Source organism: Alligator sinensis, unplaced genomic scaffold, assembly GCF_000455745.1.
Source record: "Alligator sinensis unplaced genomic scaffold, ASM45574v1 scaffold144_2, whole genome shotgun sequence".
NCBI lineage: Eukaryota > Metazoa > Chordata > Crocodylia > Alligatoridae > Alligator > Alligator sinensis.
This window is the reverse complement of record NW_005841872.1, coordinates 833,315-852,590: the sequence shown is the minus strand read 5'-3', so window position 1 is coordinate 852,590 and position 19,276 is coordinate 833,315. Positions and strand designations below refer to the sequence as shown.

The following is a 19,276-nucleotide window of genomic DNA, read 5'->3' as shown; positions in this document are numbered from 1 at the left end:
CGGTCTACCAACCAGCCCCAGTGGTGCCACAACCTCAACCATGCAGCAGCCCATTTCAAGGTAAAGCCTCTTGCCCTTGAACCAGAGAAGAGAGAGTAGAGGAAGGGAAATGAGAGGAATCCCACCCGCAGCCTACCTCTTCCCTGTGGAAAGACCTGCAACTTCTGCAGACAGATCCTTGACTCAAGGATTGGTTCAAGCAAATCTCAAGACCCATCAGTGAGCCATGAGAGATCATCCTTTCTAGTGTGGTAGCAGCTGATGTAGAGGCCATCATAGTATAGGTATAGTTTGGGTATTTTTGCCCATGTGCATCACTTTACATGCACCTACACTGAATTTCCTCTGCCATTCATTTGCTTGTTTGCGCAATAGTACAAGATCCTTCTGTAGTTCCTCACAGTCTGCCTTTGTCTTTACCACTTTGAATAATTGTGTCATCCTTAAACTTGGCCACCTCACTACTCACTCCCTTTAACATATTTATAAAATGAGCTAAAAAACAGCACTGGCCCCAAAACAGATCCTTGAATGACTCCACTGTTTATTTCCTTCCATCCAAAAAATGATTTATATTCATTCTGTTATCTATCCATAAGCCAATTTCTAACCCATGAGTGGACCTTACGTGTAATCCTGTGACTACCTAACTTCAGTAAGAGCCTTTGATGAGGGACCCTGTCAAAGACTTTTTGGAAGTCAAGATGCAAGACAACAGCAATCCCTTGAATTGAAGATGATCTTTCAGGGTGTTGGGGAATGGATTTGACAGTCGTATCTACCATGGTTGACTCATGGTTCAGGAGTGCCTCAAAGTGCTATTTCCATCTAGCCTGGATAGAATCATTGTCTTTTGAGGAGTGTCAAGCCATCCTGTGATTGCAGGGAAGTACAAGCATAGGAAGCTGGGCCATAAATGTTTTCGTTGCCTGAGAAAAACAACAACAACAACCCCCTCCCCCCACCCCATGCGTGTCATGTTTGTCAGCATAGAGATGGATCTCCCTGGCTTTATCTTGCCACCACTGGTTTTTGATTTCCCAAACCCCGCTTTAAAATTTCAGCTTTGACGAGCTGATACTTCGTTCTTCTGCTGAGGTGAGGTTATCTTGCCAAGCAGAACAAGCATCTCTTTTAATTGAGGAGGGCTTGGATCTAAATGTTGCTCTCAGACCACTCTTGTTGCTGAGGTTAAGATGTAGGGTCATCAGACATTCATTAATGTATACAGGAAGCTCTGTAAGTTGACAGATGAGCTGATTCTTGTTGGTGAAGCCAATGCCAAGAAGAGTCTGTCCTAGCCTGGTTTCCCCTTCCACAAGGAGTAGCCTCCACCCTCTTCCCTCAACTGAGCCTCATCAGGTTGTCTTGTTTTGCACACAGCTACAGTGTCAATGTTGTATCTGTCTAGTTCCCTGGAGATGATGGTAGCTCTTTTTTCTGGTCATTTATTGTCTTGGTAATCCACCAAGGTATGAAAGTTCCATGTGGTAAAAATAACTGTCTTCTTATGATGTTTTTGTCTGCAGAGAGAGTTGGACATGATTATCCAGCCAGGAGCAGCTAAGACAGCATAGTTTTAGGGAATCTTTTCTAGCCCCTTTCCCATGTGGGTTGAGCAGAGGAGCATAGGACTGCTCAGTCATGACAGAAGCTGTTGAATTTCACCCGTCTCAATCCAGGCACAAAATGATTACCAGGCTACCACTGCCCATGTGCAGATTTATGGCTGGAGACTGCCAGATTCACTAATCCCATTTCTGTCACCATTGGTCCATCGGTGCAGGGTTTTCGAGGTTGGTACAGGAGAGTGTTGTTTCTTGTGGTAGAAGCCTGTGTGTGACTGCTGAATGTGAGGAAGCTGTTGCATGGAAACAGCAACCACACAATCTTGACAAGGTGAAGATCTGGGCCCAGTGGCAAGGGAGAACCCTAGATAACAGGACACTTGACTTCCATCTTGCTGTGGCCTTCTGTTTTTACAGCAGGGGTGGGCAATTATTTTGGGCAGAGAGCCGCTTACTGAGTTTTGGCAAGCCATCGAGGGCCACATGCCCAGGGCAGATAAATATTAATTTTCTAAACTTTTTAGGGGTCCCGAGGGCCAGATAGAATGGCCTGGCAGGCTGCATCTGGCCCCCAGGCTGCATTTTGCCCACCCCTGCTTTACAGCCACTGAGATCCTGGCATAGTCTTCCTCCTGATCTACTGCCAAGGACTGGGGCTGGAGTGTGGTTTGCGAGACCCTTCCCTCCCCCCGCCCCCACCTGCTTGCCATGGGTTAACTTGCCAGGAGTAGAAGATTTTTGGGTGACATAGCTCTGAAGTTCATTGGGACACAAACCTCTCCAACAATACAATACAATACAATACAAGGTCTGAGACTTCAGAGAGGATCACCCTGATCCACCTGCTTACTGATACACACAAAAGGACTCTGGTAGGTTGGAGAGATATGATTTCCTTTTGACAAAGACTATGCTGGTTCTTCCCCAGCAAAGTCCTATTCATCCACATGCTGAACAACGTATTGTTGTTTCTACCAGTTCCTCATGAAAGCTGCATGAACCTGCGGTGGTGAAAGTTGGGGTTGGGGGGGGTACTGGCAGGATGAGGGACATTGCTGTACCTTAAGTTTAGAAAAGGCATATAAAAATTACTACTTGTACTAGAATACTACAGAATGGATTAGTCAGTACAGCTTAATGCTTATTTAGTATTCAAGTTGAGCTTTGTTACCAAGCATAACAAAATCCGCTGTAAACAAACTCAAGTAGGTTTCATGAACTAAAGGTTATGTTAATCTCCAATATGAGAAAATATTTGAGTTAGCCCAGGGGTGAGCAATTATTTGGCTGGCAGGCTACTTAATGGACTTCTGGTGAGCTGTCAAGGGCTCTAAGGATAGCCCCACCCTTTCACAGGTGCCCTGCTCCCCCAAGTTACCATCTTGGGACTGGAAGTCCCACCCCTAACCCCTGATGTGTGTGACCAGAAGTCCCCCTTGCCCCTGTAAGTACCCCTTTTGGAAGGGTTGCCAGATCCCCGGTTGCCAGACCCAGACCCCCCCCCAAAAAAGAAACCAAAACAAAACTTGTATACTAAAAATTAAACATTTACTATAACATTTTATTTAAAAAAAATATTGTCCCCATTTGTGTTTGCATAGTGTATGCAGGTGATGGCATACTAGTTCAAAATAAAGTCTTACTCTTGTGTAGTGTATGTGTGTGGTTTGTGGGCCTGCTGAGTTTTGAGGGGGTTTGTGTGGGTGGGTGTAGGCCTCCCCCCATCCCATGGCACACAGCCCTCATCAGCAGCAACAGCAGTAGCCCCAGCAGGTGGCAGGCCCTCAGGGCACTTCTGGCCCACAGCAGGCAGAGCCCTCTGGTGGCACACAGCTCCAGTAAATCTCAGGAGCTGAACATGGTGGCAGGGAGCTGGCTCAGTCTGCTGGCATGCACCTTCAAGCCAGACCAGGCTGGCTCTGTGCCAGCATGTGGGGCTCCTGGCACTGCAGGTGGGAGCCATGAGCCATTGGGCCAGGCCAGGCCAGCTCTATGTCTCCACATGAGGCTTCCAGCTCTCTAGCAGGAAGCTGCATGTGGAGACATGGAGCCTGCCCAGCCCAATGGGGCACAGCCTGGGAGCCATGGGAAGTTGTGTGGCAGTGGGCCAGGCTGGCTCTAGGCTACCACGTTTAGCACCCTGCTGGAGTGTGGGAAGCTCCATGTGGAGGCATGGAGGTGGCCTGGCCTGACCTGGTGGCACATGACTTCTGCCTGCAGTGTCAGGAGCTCCATGTGCTGGCATGGATCCAGCCTGGTTTAGTTTGAAGGCATGTGTCAGTGGGCCAGGCCATGCGGGCTCCATGCCTCGATATGCAGCTCCTGGGATTCACCCAGAGCTATGCACAATTGGGGGGCTCTGCCAGCAGCGGGCAGGAGCACCGAGTGTTACCGTACCTATCTGTCCAGCAAGCTAAAGGCTTGCTAAGGTACAAAAGTTCAAATAATACTGTAATTCACCACTCAAGCAGGTTCAACTAAAGCTATATGAGACAAACTACCCTAACATGAGGGCCTGCTGCCTGCTCTGGCAATGGGAACTGTGTGCCATAGTAGGGCTCCCTCCCCACTCACCCACAAGTGACCCCCCCCCAGGCAGGTGCTCCCCTCCCCATTCACTATCGGTCCAGTTGTGTGCCATCATGCTCAGTGTCTCCACATGGGGCTCCCAGATGGCATGCCAGGAGCCCCACAGATGTGGAAGCACAGAGCCTGCCTGGTCCAATGGCATGTGACTTCTGAAAACCTGCCTCCCGCCAGTGTTGAGAGGGGTAGCCGTGGACAGGTAATAGTTGTTTTTGGAGGGGCCCTGAAGGCAGGACAGAATGGTCTGGTGGGCCAAATCTGACTTGCAGGCCATGTATTTTGCCTAACCCCCAGTTAACCCTTAACAGAATTCAAGGTCACTAGGAGTTGCCAATTGTTCAGCATTATTAAAAGCAAATTTGATTTGAAATCCATGTTAGGTACTTAAAAATCCTATATTTAGATACCTACATTTGATAATGATAGCCACTGCCTAAAGCAAGTTATCCTAGAAGTGACTTAATACCATATTTGCTTGCATACAACAAGCCCTTAAAAATATGCACCTTGTTTTTGGAAGGCAGGATATAGGAAAAAATGTTTTCTTGTCATAGCTGACTGTGACAGAGGAAGTTCTCCTGGGAACATAGAATATCCAGGAAGTGTGATATCACAAACTTCCTGGTGTGGCACACCATCTCCTGCAATGCCACACTTCCTAGACACTTTGAGCGAAGGGGGGAGGAAACCAAAAAAAACCCCTTATCCCATGCTTTACTGGAAGCAGCAACATATCAACATGTTAGTTCAACCCAGATCTGCAGTTTCTGTATACACCGGGCACTTCAGCAGGGCTTTTTGGTACTTTTTCTAATAGCTGAATCAATCAGCTGAATCAGCTATTAAATAAAAGCCCCAAAAAGCCCCATTGAAGTGCCTGATCCATGAAGACATTGGCTGAGCCAAGTCCAATTAACCTGATGCCTCTTCTGGGCATGTGCTGGCTTTGGTGGAGTTTAAAGTAAAGCAGGGACGTGAGGAATTTAAAGTAAAGTGCCATTTTAGGGTTGGTTTGTTTGGCCTTTTTTTTACATCTGTAAGCAGTCTATATGTTCCCAGAAGGACTTACTTTGTCATACACGGTTAGCCCCTCAGACCCTTGCAAAGGGAGGTAAGCAAGACTGTTACTTCTTTATATAAAGTTCCTATAAATAAAATTGTTTCTACATCAGAAACCTCATCCAAATTCTACTAGCATCTCCCTTGCTGTTTCAGGCACACTATGGTGTTCAGGAAACAACTATGGTTGTGAGAGCATTAGCACAAGACTCTATCCTCTTCTGCAGAACAGACAAATGGCAGTTATCTTAGCAGCTACTACATGGCATGCAGCATCTCCAGGGTGCTTTTTTCCAGCAAACTAAGCAATTTTCCCCACTTAAAACAGGATTTTTTTTTTGGTGGTGGTGGTGGGGGGGGGGTAGAGAAAGATGCATGTTCTGCAAGAAAATACAGTATTTCTCTCTGCAGTGTTACATCTCAAGGCAACATGGATAAAATGAGAATACTGCAACTATAGCATGGAATCTGTTAAAGTGAAAGGCAACTGAGAAAGTTATTCAGTTTCTCTATGGGAGAGCAAGCCAGCTCACAACAAAGGACTCCAGTTTTGGAGCACTCTGAACCCAACTATGTTAAACTGATATTTCTTCTTGACTAGAAGTAAAGTAACTATTTGAATAGTGAACACAGGTAGATTAACAATATGCCCAGTGATCACATCCTTTATCTAATCTGAAACAGATACAAGACCATTACCTTCACATTGTGGCTTCACAAGATCCAACATCTGGCACAGGCAATCTTCAAAAGGTAGAGGTTCAATGGTCATGTTATCCAGCTTTTGGCACTGTTCTTCATAGAAGTACTCCAGTTCATACATAGACAGTACACCATCCCCATCAAGATCCATGCATCGAAACCAGTATTCAATGCTGAAAAAAACCAGTCATACCATTTTATTAACTGGTAAGAAAAAAAAGCCACTCATGCATTAAACATATAATATTTTCAAATGTTACCTTAATACAACCTATTCTGAAACTCTAGATAGTAAGTTAACTTGGTTCTGGGAACCATCTTCCACTGCTTTATAGATACTTTATAACGAACCAATTTAAGTCAAGAACTGGTCATCAATGTATAAGAATATATCAAACACATCACAGGCAAAGGAGGATGTACTGCTAGGGGATGCATAAAAGTTAAGAATGGTTATGTAATTATGGAATAAGAACAAGTATTGAAAAGATAGCCAGAGTATACTGAAGAGTTATTCCACAACAGCTGAGAAGAAAAAACTATCTATTAAGAAAAACATGGATGGTTTGAAAATTTAAAGTCAGAAGTATGAACAGTTATCAACCGAATAAAAACCAATAAAGCTACAGGAACAGTAGAACAAATAAAATGTTTGGAAGAGTGGGTATAGAAAAGCTATCAACTGTTATCAATGAGATTTATGAAAGTGGAGCCACTGACTGTGAACTTCATTGAACCATCAGTTTAATGAGCCATGTGACAAAGATCCTATTAAAAGGTGCTGATGTTGAGAACTAGAGGTAGAATAAGACAGGAGATTACAAAAGTTCAGTGGGGTTTTGTTGAAGACTGAGGTACAAGAAATGCTATCTTCATGGTATGAATGCTTTTAGAAAAGGTAACAAGTGAGGAAAGACCTTTTCTTGCATGTTATTGATTATAAAGCTTTTGATTGAGTCAAGCATGAGGAGTTAATGAAAATGCTGGAAGAACTGGATATCGATGGTAAAGACTTGAGAATTAAGAAATCTCTATTGGGACCAAACTGCAACAGTGAAGATAGAAAATGAACTAAGTGATTTCATCCAAATTGAGAGGTGTGAGGACAGGCTGTGTTTTTTCACCTGACTTGTTCAGTTTGTACAGCGAGAAAATACTGAGGGAGATTGAGGATTTACCAGGGCTGATCATTGACGGACAGAATTTGAACAACTTGCATTATGCTGATGACAGAGTCTTAATAGCTGATTCAGAAGAGAAGCTGCAAAGAATTAGATAAAATTGTCAGTGAAAGTGAGAATAAGAGTTTAAGTATCAACCATAGAAAAACAGAATGCATGGTAAATTACAAAAAAGATCATTCCTATATGCAATGTCAAAGTGGAAAAGGAACAGATAAGGCAGATCAGTAAGTTTTAACTACTTGGGAAGTTGGATAACATCAGATGGTAAATGTGATCATGAAATAAAATGGAGAATAGGGACGGCAAAAGACATTTTTGAAAATGTAAAAGATAGTGACAACTAGTAAAATTTCTATGGGGACAAAGTTAAGAGTTCTGGATTGCTGTTATACCAGTTGTCAAATATGCATCAGAATGCTGGACAATATCACCAAGTATGCAAAAGAGAATTGAAGCAAGTGAGATGTGGTTCTTAAGATGCATCTTGAAGGTATGTTGGACAAGTCACACTTCAAATGAAGATAATTCTGTTAAGAGAAGGTTGTATATATAAAATGTGGATTTGGGGTTACTTTAACTGAAAGTTGGGGATTTTTTGTAAAAAAACAAACAAACACAAAAAACAAAACAAAACAGAAAACCAGGATGCCTGGTGATGTCACAAATTAATTTAATATTCAAGTGCTAGGTATTTCAACAATCTCTTCACATTTCTGCTTTGTAAAAAAGTGCAACTCAAGGCTTAGAAACCATGAACAAAGCATAATGTTTCATTATGAGATGATCCCTGCAGTATTATGGCTGAAAGCAATGCAAAATACATAAAAAAGGAACACTAATGAAGCACAGAGGCATAAAAGTTCTCTAGAGAGGAAACTAACCCATAGAACCAAATAAATGTGAAAGAAAAGAACAACTTAAAGTTGCTGTAGCCTGCTTTCTCCTTTCACAACTTTCCATAGATTATTAACCCTAGCCCAATTTAAGATTTGTCAGGCTTGTGGAATGACATGATTTTCCAATGCCAGTATTACAACTTCACTGCACGGTCAAAGGACTGAATGTATTGAAGGAACAGTGGATTTGAAAACTTGTAACTCTAGTTAGAAGCAGCTATTAATAGGATAAGTGGATTTTGTTTAGGCCTGAAACCGTTCCTTAAAAAAAAAAAAAAGGAACACCTTCTTAAATAATATACTACAAAAATCAGACGAAGCGAGGCCAGAGAAGAAAAACAGGCAAGAACACACACAGTATTCCATTAAACTGCAAAACAATTCAAGATTTATGCAGGTCAGCTAGCTGTTCTACCAGTTTATAAGCATGTGGCTGTGCTACTAAAACCAATTTCTAGTTAGGCTCTACTGCAAGATAAATTCTTACCTAGTTGGAGTCTTTTTGTCTTCTTCAGATATCAAAAACCAGACAAAATCAGCATAGCTAATTTTTCCTTCTTTCTGCGTTTTTCTGCCCCTTTTAGACCAAAGCAGGTATTAACAAAAAGCAAAATCAGAATATTTTAGTGCTATTTTGGATTTGCTTAGTATATCAAAAAACTGCTCTTTACAAAATTCTTTCATTTTAAAATATTTCTCTATTGCTTCAGTTATAGTTTAGAAGGATCTTTTGGGCAGGCCTAAGCAGCAACACCAAAACACGATCCTTTTCCATCTGTGCATATCTACCCATTGCTAATTTGGTTTCAGCTTTTTTGCTGTCATTTGTTAAAAACTGTAGAGCTTGGATATGTTGCAGGGTTAGATTCTTATCCCCTCCTTTGCTTAGAAAAGACAAGGATTTGTGAAGTATCTGGGGGGAGGGAGGGAAGAAGGCAGGCAGGACACAGGGTTGTGTGGTGGGAACAGAGAGATGCTCCAAGGCTTTGATACAGATTTTATTACTTTAAATTTACAGAAGTGGGGAAAAGGTGCTCCTTATATTTGCATACAGGAAAGCTTCATTAAATATACTGTCTATCATTAAACTCCTGCCAAAAGCAATGTGCTCAGTAATGGAAACCAACTATGAAGTTGACTGAATGCAACCCACACTGAGCATGCCCATGAAACATGGAGCTCCTATTGGGCAAGTATACTGATGGGAACCTACCACAAGGCTAGGTTGCTGCAGCTCAAACTAAGATAAGTGATAGTGCCCACTGAACTTGGTATCCCTCTGCACCAATTTTTTTTCCAACTCATGTATACCATTCCATCAAATACATTTAGACCTCTTCACTCCCACAGCTAAGCAGCATCTCTCTAGCTTCTTTATCAGTCTTAAATGTCTGGCAAACATCACCAGACATTTATGTAAATGAGAGGCTCTGTTGCACCACACTTCTTGGTCTGCCGCATGCAACTGGTGTGGCCCTGCCCTTCATGGGGTGAAGGCTGGACCCAGTGGCCCCATACCTCATTTGCATATTAATTTTTGGAGGGTCCCAGGACTTGCAACAAGAACACCGAGTTCCAGTTGAAGTGGAGGGAGGGGGGTAATTAACATATGGATCCTTTGGGGGTGGGGGGGAAGAGTGGTATCTGGAGTATACACATGCTGAACAGTGCTGGGCTGCGGGGTCACCATGGCATGAAACAGTGGCAACTCTGCTGGAGCCCAACCCAATGAATGAAAGTCATAAGACTTTCAGCTTTGGAGTAGAATCATGCAGTGTAAGTAGATACAAAAGTGCTGCTCAAGTGTATTTACGGAGTACCTATGCTGAAACTTGCAGCAGTTAGTGAAAAGATAAAATGAATCAATTTTGGATGAGCTAAAGCTGAAGGTATGCATAGTACTTTGCATAGTGCAAATTACAGGTATGTTTATTTCAAAAGTCAGTGTTTGTTGGTGCCTTGTATTTAAAATTAGTTTTTGCTTGTCCTCTGCAGCTTCTGACCCTTCCACCTTACAATCACATGCCTGCATAAGCTCTGGGAGGGAACAGAGCATGAGCAGGGTCTAACAGCAAAGGGGAGGTAGGAAGGGCAAATGGCAAGCAGGCCACCTAACCTCACCCCCAGCCACTATTTTCCCTGCTGTAGCAGCAAGAAGGGGGCAAATTCAAGGTAAAACTCTGATAATTAGATTCTAAACCTGGAAAATTATAGAAAATTGATAAATTTATTATATGGATATATCCACATCCATCCATCCATCTCCATGCACACACACTCATCTTATATTCTCTTTCAACTGATTATTGGGCGGTCACCTTTGATTTGAGTAAAGACAGTATTTAAAAAGGGTGCTACTTCCTCTAATCAGCTGTGCATGTCCACTTCCATGCCCCAGCTGAATAGTGAAGAGGTATCTTTTTAAGTAAAAGAAATGACAGCTATAAATTGAGTGAATTACAGATGATCTAGGTTCTACTATACCCTCTTGAAGGATCTCAAGAGCATCATGTAAGATGCCTCAAAGCATCATATATGGAATGTGACAATGTTACACAAGAAGCAAAAACGACCAACAAGTGAACATGACAGTCCAGTATTACTAAATGCAGTAAGTACTCCAATTGAAGGCAAGGTTCTCTCTTATATGAAGTAGGAAAAACAAAACGTTTCTAGCAACTGAAATAGGTTTGCTGTTTTTAAGGCATGTTGGTTGTAGCCATGCTGGTCTAAGGATATAGGCAGAGGAGGTTCTTTTGGTAAATGTGATATTTTGTTAGACTAACTAAATAGCTGGAAGAATTGTTCTTTGCAAGCTGTTGGGTACAAACACCCTTGTTCAGGCAGACAGTCTAAAGAAGGGTATTTGTACCCGACAGCTTGCAAAGAAGAATTCTTCCAGCTATTTAGCTGGTCTAATAAAAGATAACACATTTACCCAAAAAACTGTCTGCCCTTGTTTTCAAGGCATTACTTTTCAATTTGGTAATTTTAAAACTTTAAAAGGAAGAAACATGGGAAGTGCCCGTAATCTTTCCTATCCTTCCCCACTTAAAAATTACCTTACATAACAGTGGTCTATAGTGCCTTTCTTTATTCACCATCACCAAAAGGCCTTAGCAGTGCCTGCCATTGGGAGCCAGCACCAAAAAAAAAAAAAAAAAATGATGTTAAAAAAGAATGGATATAAGCAGTGAATGAGAGCAGAATCCCCGAAATTTACTAATCCATTTTTAGTGAAAAAAAAAAAAAAAAAAATCAATTGTTTTAGCATGAATTTTTTTGAAATTTGAGCATTACATTGGATTATATAAAAAGTTACCTTGTTACTGCTCCTGAAAATATCCTCTCTATCATCCTATTTGATATAGCTGTAAATGGGGAAAAAGTGGACATTATTCAAAATGTTTTTAATTTGTACTGCCTGGCTAATGCAGTATTTATTGCAAGCCACCTAAAGACAAGGAGTTTGTGTGGAAACTGAAATAACCCTCTTGGGTCTCCCTGATGGGACCGCAGGACTGTAAAGAGCTTCCAAAGCAAAGCTGGGCTCAAACTTGGTATCCCTTTCAATTATTCCCTAGCACCTGTACCTCAAGATCATAAAACCTATAGCATAATCTACTGTCTCCATTAAGGAATTGTATCTATATCTATTGAGAAACATATCTATAAATTGGTTTAGTCCGTCTGTCTGTCCGTAATGATCTTTGAGCACTCCAACTGGTTCTCTCGGCAGCCAGAGTGCTCCACATAGACATACAGCTGGGGGATTGGGGAGTGTTGCGAGGCTGGATGCAGTGGGGGGTGTGGATGGATGTGGAGTGGCAGCAGCACAGGGCGGTGCAGAGGCCGCTGTGTGCAAGTTTCCCACCCCACCACTTCCACCCCGCCCCACTCCTGGGAGGCAGTGGTGGTGCACTGTGCTCTGTCTCCACTCTTCCCCACCCCCCAGGTAATTCTTGATAGGCAATTCACTAGTTTATTAATAGAAGTCACGGATGTAATTGTCCGATACCTAGAAAAGACATTTCTGCAACTGAAAGTTTATTTGGGTGTAATTCCAAATGACTAGACTACAGTACAAAGGCCTCTACCCTCATCAGTGGGAGACCATTACATAGACTTATCTTCACTGCACTAGCTGCTGTACAAGTATGAAGCCAAATTTCTTTAAAATGTGCACCTGAAGCTCGGGTCTTAAATTCATATTTAGGCTCACTGACAAAATGGCTACATTACAACACATCCCACAGCAAAAACAACATGTTTGTGGCCTGACAAGTATCATCATTACTTGGACATCTAATATGCTGATAAAACAATTGTTTCAGGGACAGTAAACTTACAATTCATAGGTTGTAAGTGAACTAAGATTTACAGTTCATTGAATTATGCAAATTTTAGCTTAAATGAATATTTTTAAGTCATTTTTTCCTTTAGTTGCCTGCTAAACCCAGAGGTCATGTTCATTGTTTCTCTCTGCATGATCTAACATCATTAGCACAAAGCAGCATTAAAGTACTAACACTTTTGCCCTGTTTAGCAGTTAGCAGTGTTAGTCCTTCAAAATGAGCCAGGAGTTCTGGGCTTGGCAGGTAAACAACTTCTCAATTAATCTTTATGGAGGCTGTTAACAAAGTTGTTCCATTTGTCATACCATGATCATTATGCTGGGCTAAATCCTTCCGATCAATGTAGAGGTCATGGTCTGTATCAAGCTCCCAAAATTTGCAATATATGACATAGAAGTGCTCATAAGAGAAGTAGTCTGTCAGCTGGTTAATATCCGCTTCCTCTTCCAATAATGCCACATTCTATTAGGAAGAAAAAAAAGCTATCAATTAGCACTTTCAAAGATGCCTGTTTGTCATAGCAGCTGCTAAAAGAATGAGATCAAGACCTTGGAAGAGGAGTTTTTTCACTGGAACTGTAGTCTTCACAGACAGCATGCATAGTACAGCATGATGAGAACTGATGATTTAATTTTAACAAGCTAGGTTGAAAGCTAGAATAATAAATATACCTCTGAAATACAGCAACGTAAACTAAAACAAATCTGTGTTTCAGTCCGTGGCCATGTAAAGTTGTTCAGTTACTCCTGGAAGAATAATTATCGTTAGAAATGAAAAGTACACAGACATTCAAGCTTTTTCTCCTATAGCAAAAAATGGCCACTTCAGGAGAAAAATAACCTGATAATACCCAGGTAGAAATTGCTCCCATGAAACCAAATGTCTGCACACTTTCCTCCAGCTTATTTCTTCTTGGAGACCAGGAGTGGAGCCAGGGTAAAAGGTTAATAGTGTTCTCCAGAGACCAGGATCACCCTACTGTGGAAAAGTTGCAGGGGGGTAGCTGCTTCTGCCTGCCTGTAGACCAGGAGGGGAGGCGAAGGGGAGGGGAGGAACAATCACAAGCTACTCCTCACCTCCTTCTCAACTGAGAAACAGGCAGCGGCTTTGCCTGCAGTTCCCTCTACTTGGCTTTTAGTGCCCAGCAGACAAGTGCAGGCAATGGCGTTGCTTCCTCTGGCCCCTGTCCTGCTGCTTAGTTGGGCAGCAGAGACAGCTGTTTAAAAACTAGCTGGGCTGGAACCAGGCTGGGGGAGCATCTCTGAGGCTGGTTCTGATCCAACTCTCCTTCCCCTTACTCCACACATTGCTAAGCTACCCAGAGGGGGTGGAGATTTAGAAGCCAGCCAGGCCAAGAACCAGGCTTTCCCTGGGCTAGTAGGGCAAGGCCCCCACCTGCTCCTCACACTGGAATCCCAGGTATGGAACAGGTGGGGACTCTGCTGCAGCCTCAGTCTGCTCATTCCTGGGCACCAGGAACTGAGCAGAGGAAGCTGCAATGAGAGCTCCCTGACCGTTTTTCATGCTGGTAGGGAGGGGGCTTAGCCCTGCACCTCATCCCCCAGGAACAGGAGAGCTGGAGCAGCCCGCATTTTCCCCAGAATAGGATCACCTTGGTCTGGGAAAGGCACAAGTACCAGAGGAGAGGGGGCAGTTGAGGACTGTGTCAGTACTGCTCCCTCTTCTAGAACCATTTCTAGTGGCGTTATTTTCCACTGTTAAAAATAAACGTTTGGACACAGTCATTGTTTCCTTTAAAGTTTGTTGATCCTTGGAAGAGGCTAGAACAAATGCCATTATTTGTAGTTATGCCTTTAAGTCTTTGGCTTAAGACAGTCCTGCTGGCTTAAACTTTACTATCATGTAAAATTTTAAACAGAATACCTGCAAAAAGTTGCTTTTCCGGAGCTCATTACAAGTGATTCTTCCAGACCAGGATCTATTTACTGTATAAAATATCCTCTGTATAACCTGCAAGAGACAAAACTAGTTGAAAAAGGCAACTTTTGTCTCAAGTATCTGACCAAAACACTGCTTCAAATGCAAAGAAACAAGGTCCTGCAGTCTGTTGCTACTGGGGTTTCTTGTGTTACTATTACTTTTTCCTGCCATGTTGTCCAGTTCCCCAAATTTTGTCATCAACCTCCTCTGTCTTAGTCTACCTCCTTTCTCCCTTGATTGAGGTCCTCTTGGGTTCAGATCTGGGCCCATGTGTCCACTCTTCTTGCTCCACCTACTCTTAAGTGGCCTTATCCTTTACCATTTTTTCCTTTGTGTGTAAATGATTCTTAAAATCTTTATCTTCTTCAGTATACAAATGCCTCTTGGACATTCTTTTGGTCTTCCAGTAGCATCTAAACTCATTGTTTCTAAGTGAATTTTCCCTCCTTCCGCAGCAAGCGTATCTACCTTCCCCTACCAATGATACCATCCTTTCATTCTCCCTGGGCTACATTTTAAGAGAGAGAATTTTTCACATGCAGTTTTTTGTTAAAATTCTGCTGCTGCATCACCAAAATCCATCTTTACCTCATTATTCTCATGTTAAAACCGTGTCTCTGCATTGTGTCTCTTGCCATAATTGATGGCTAGAAAATGGTATTTAGAGGTTTGGTTTTGGGAATTGGCTCGTAGGTAAAGTAGATATTGCATTAGAACAATGGTCCATGGGAATGGTAAGGGTTAACGAGTTTCTAAAACCTTATGTGCGACAGTTCCTTCAAGGCCCACTGTGTCTGATGCCAGCAGACGCAGGCTGGGAAACCGAAGACATGTACCACACTGTTCCATAACATGAACAGTGTACCCAAACAGAGATTAAGGGACTCTGAAGCTTTGGCACGATGTTAACGTGCCTAACTGCAGAGCCCTTCGGATTTCCAGTTTTGGTGGACGCACCAAATTAAGAGATCAGTAAATAACCAAATTAAAAAAATGTGCATGTGATGGGTTTGCTGGAACTAAGGAACATGCTGACAGGACAGAACAGAACATCTATAGTGTGATAGCCACAGGGAGACCAATCAGTGATGACTGGGGATGAAGAGTCAGGGGAGAGAAAGAATACAAGAGGAGGGATTTCAGAGCAGCAAAGGGTTCCTGAGAGGGGAACCCGAGGCCACCATAGACAGAGGGCATACCACCAGCACGTCTCACCCACCTCACTGGGGGCAGATGGGCCTCAGCCCTCCAGGCTGCTGACATATGACATTCAAGAAAGAACCTCAGGGTGAAGCTCACGTATGGGCCAGATGTACCTTCCCTCTGTGACAGCTCTGGGACTGGTAGGTATAGAATTGGTGTGGGTTCTTTTATTTGCCTTACCTACATTATTCTTATCTGCTATCACCGTTTATCAATAAAATTTCCCTTTTATTGAATGGAGACGTTATGGTCAGTCTGAGGGTTTGGGTCTGCCCGAAACAAGGTATTTGGGTCATAAATCCAGTGCCAACAATGTCTCATGGTATTATAAAAATACTATTGATTGGAAAACATTACTTGAAATTCCAACTTTCCAATTCTCCTATATTAGAATAAAAACAGGTCTCAATTCCATATCAAAATAAAATTGGAAATTGGGGACAGTGAATGAAAAGTTAGTTTTTCAAAAAAAGACCTTATTGTACTTAAACCAGATTAATATTTTAAATATTACATTAATAAAATAAAGCTACTTGCAACTATACTGAAATTATGACAATGAGTATTAAGGCGTATATTTTAAAAGCAATGAAAATAAAACAAACTAAAAATAATAAAGGGTTTTCTGTTGAAATTTTAAAGAAGGTTGAATCACTCAACTGGAATGGTGGATAGGAATCACTGGCTATAGTTTATGTAACAAGAATAATAAACCAGCTTTTGGCAATTATCACCTCTTCTGCTGGTACAAAAATAATATATTTCTTCCTTTATTTTATTCAGTCCACTTCAGTATCAGTATCATCATTCAAAATTAGACCAGTTGGGAGTTAAGAGAAAAAGGAAAAGTTGATTTTTCCATTCTGCAAATACAAACTAAGGGGAGGTGGGGGAAGAAAGAGAGCAAGAGTGTGATCAGGACACGAAAGACATTATGACCAAAATAATAATAATTGAAGGGGATTTTGTTTAAACCAAATTGATTTCTAATACAGAACATATTTTGACAACTGTACTCGGTACCTCTGTTCTACTAAGCTGACCTTAAAATTTTAGCATGCTAGTTTTCTTCACTAGCTGAATTATTGCTTCTATCCAAAAAGCAGCTTGATGTGCATTACAACTAATAGGAGTCAATTACAATATTTTTCAGCATTTCCTAACATGAATGTAAAAAGCTGAAAAAGTTTGTTAAACTATGCAGCTAATTTAATGAGTAAAATGCCAAGCTTAGTACAATGGTTATATCTAGTTGCAAATCAAGAAAGCTTAGTGATTATTAAACAATGAGAATCAATCTTTTAGAAAAGTGACTAAAAAATCCAAATGCAAAATAAAAGTTATTCATGTTCTCCCGTTCATTTTAAAAATCAAATCTGCTCTGGCAAAAAGATGTTAAGTTAAATATCTTTTACATTAAATTTTAAAATAGCTTAATCCGCATCACACAGCAAATTCTGCAGCTCATGCTTTGACCAGAAACAACTGTTTTGATAAGCCTAGTAAGGGGAATAGACTAGCTTGCTTCTGAAATTTAATTAGTTCAGCTTTAATTGTGAATGCGGGGAAAGCCCAGGTTTGGCTTAAACTACAAAGCAAGATTTTTTTTCAAAAGGTTTTGCCTTAGCTTTGCAACTTAATCCATTTGCATGTCATTACCTCATCTGTTACACATCTAACTTGTCTAAAAATAAAAACAAAATTAAATGTTTGTTAGAGACAACTGGAACACAGTCTTGAAAACTGGGTTTCTAAAATAAACTAGAGCAGAGTATGACAAATTGAGACTTGTTTTGTTTATTATACTCCTGGAATTAATGGCTGGCTGATACATAACTATTTTGTTTGGTACCGTTTGTAGAGAGAAAAAGAGAAGTTATACGCAAAATGCTTATTACTTCCTGGAAATTCTAGAGATTCCATGTACAATCCTATGTAAGCTACCTACATGGAGTCCTCTGTCTTCATACAAAAACACTGTTTATACAGATTAGCCACATATGATGTCTGAAGTTTATGTACCAGATGCTGCCTATAGACTGAGGGCAAGTATTTTAGAGCTCTACGTAGCAGATGGAACTGAGTGTGGCGTGGTACTGCTAAGATGCATCTGGAAGCAGAGCAGGAATCAGATTTTAAAGTTACCTAAAATAAAAAGTTGGTATTAAAACCCAGTAAAAACTCCCTACATTTAGTTTCCTAGCAAAGTTAACACAATCGTTAAAGCTGTATAAGAAATTTCTTATACAATCTTCACCCAGAATCATGTTATACAATGCTTTAATTTAAGGGAAGGTCAACCAATTACTACACTGTCAGTAAATCAGTGCTAACATGCACGATTAACACAAGAACCAAATCAATCTGTTACTTTTTTTAATGTGTTAAATCGTGCACATGGTTTTAGAGCCTGTGCCTGGGCTGCCCTGCAGCTCCTTTCCGCTACCATCGCTGCCACCTCCAGGCCACCCAGCAGGGCAGAGGAGCCACGGGTCAGCCCAGGAGCGGGCTCCAGGTGGTTGCAGCAGGAAGGGTCAAGGGAGCACAAGTACCCATCCACACACGAGCAGCACACAACCCCCCCCTCCCCCCAAGGCAGCTGGGCTGGCAGTGCCGACAGTTCAAGGAAGGCAGCGCTGGGCCACAGTGGGGCTGCCTGGCACCTTTGGGCCAGGTTGGGACCACCTGGGAGCTCTGGCCTGAGCAAGTCCCTGCAGATCTCCAGTCTGGGCCCTCAGGTAGCGATGGCTGCAACGGCGGCCCCACCCCCCTGGGAAGCCAGCCACTGCCAGCAGGTGGGGGTAAAATTCCCATGGAGCCACCTCCTGCAGCCCCCGCACCATGCTACCCTGCATGCCTGGCCTCAGCCCAGGGCTGATGGAGCCCAAGCTGTGCCCAATGCTGCTGCCGAGCCAGGCGGAGCAGTCACTCTGCCCCATGTTGCCCGGGCTCTCATTGGGACCCACATGGAGCTGCTGGGAGCCCAAGCAGCACAGGGAAGAAAAAGCGGCGGCTCTGCTTGGCTTGGCAGTGGTGGTGCTGGGTGCAGCTTGGGTGCCATTGGTGCTGGGCTAGGGCCAGGTATGTGGGGTGGGGGCTGCAAGAGGTGGTTCTGCAGGAATCCCGTCCCCGCAAGGGGCTGCTGTTGCAGGGGCTCAGACCAGGGATGTGCAGGGACCCGCAGGCCCAGGAGGCTTGTGCCAAACTTCCCAGGCGGTCCTAATCTGCCCCAAACCATGGGGCCCAAGGATGCCAGGCAGCCTCACCATGACCCAGAGCCACCTTCCTTGAACAACTGGGGAAGCAACTCTTCAAGAAGGCATCCCTTGAGAAGATGAGGGCCAATGGTCACATACTAACAGAGTGAAGATTTAGAGTGCACACAAAGAATTTCTTCTCCATAAGGGTAAACAAAAGCCTGGAACACACTCCGGGCAGAGGTGGTGCAGTCACCAGCCTTGGAGGTGGTCAAGAGGAGGCTGGATAAGCACCTCATTAACCTCCTGCCTATGGCAGGGGACCAGACTTGATGATCTTTCAGGCTCCTTCCAGTCCACTGATTCTAGAACACCCAGCACTGCCAGCCCGGCTGCTCAGGGCCCTGGATGGAGGTTGTATTGGATTTGTGGGTGGATGTGGTCCACTGCCGCCTTCCTGCTGCAGCCCACATCATGCCGGGAACTGTACAGAGCAACCGGACCTGCTGAGCAAGTAAGCGGGGAAGTTCAGGCCTGGACAACGACTGGAGCAGCTGCCACCAGCCTGGGCTGCCACTGCTGGAG

The 19,276-nt window shown here is 42.9% G+C and overlaps 1 protein-coding gene across 5 annotated transcripts in view; it reads right to left on the bottom strand.

Annotated features, from left to right (window-relative positions):
• The window catches only part of PPP2R3B (protein phosphatase 2 regulatory subunit B''beta), a 95,516-nt gene that overhangs the window by 17,179 nt on the left and 59,061 nt on the right, over positions 1 to 19,276 (bottom strand). For 4 of the 5 annotated variants that reach the window (XM_014527353.2, XM_014527350.2, XM_006017038.3 and 1 more), the window contains 5 exons: positions 14,235 to 14,321; positions 12,656 to 12,812; positions 11,318 to 11,366; positions 8,483 to 8,572; positions 5,913 to 6,088 (listed from right to left, as the gene is read on the bottom strand). In XM_014527353.2, coding sequence (XP_014382839.1) covers positions 5,913 to 6,088; positions 8,483 to 8,572; positions 11,318 to 11,366; positions 12,656 to 12,812; positions 14,235 to 14,321 — 559 coding nt within the window. The remainder of the gene's footprint in view (positions 1 to 5,912; positions 6,089 to 8,482; positions 8,573 to 11,317; positions 11,367 to 12,655; positions 12,813 to 14,234; positions 14,322 to 19,276) is intronic. The other variant, XM_025195523.1, reaches the window with a different exon arrangement.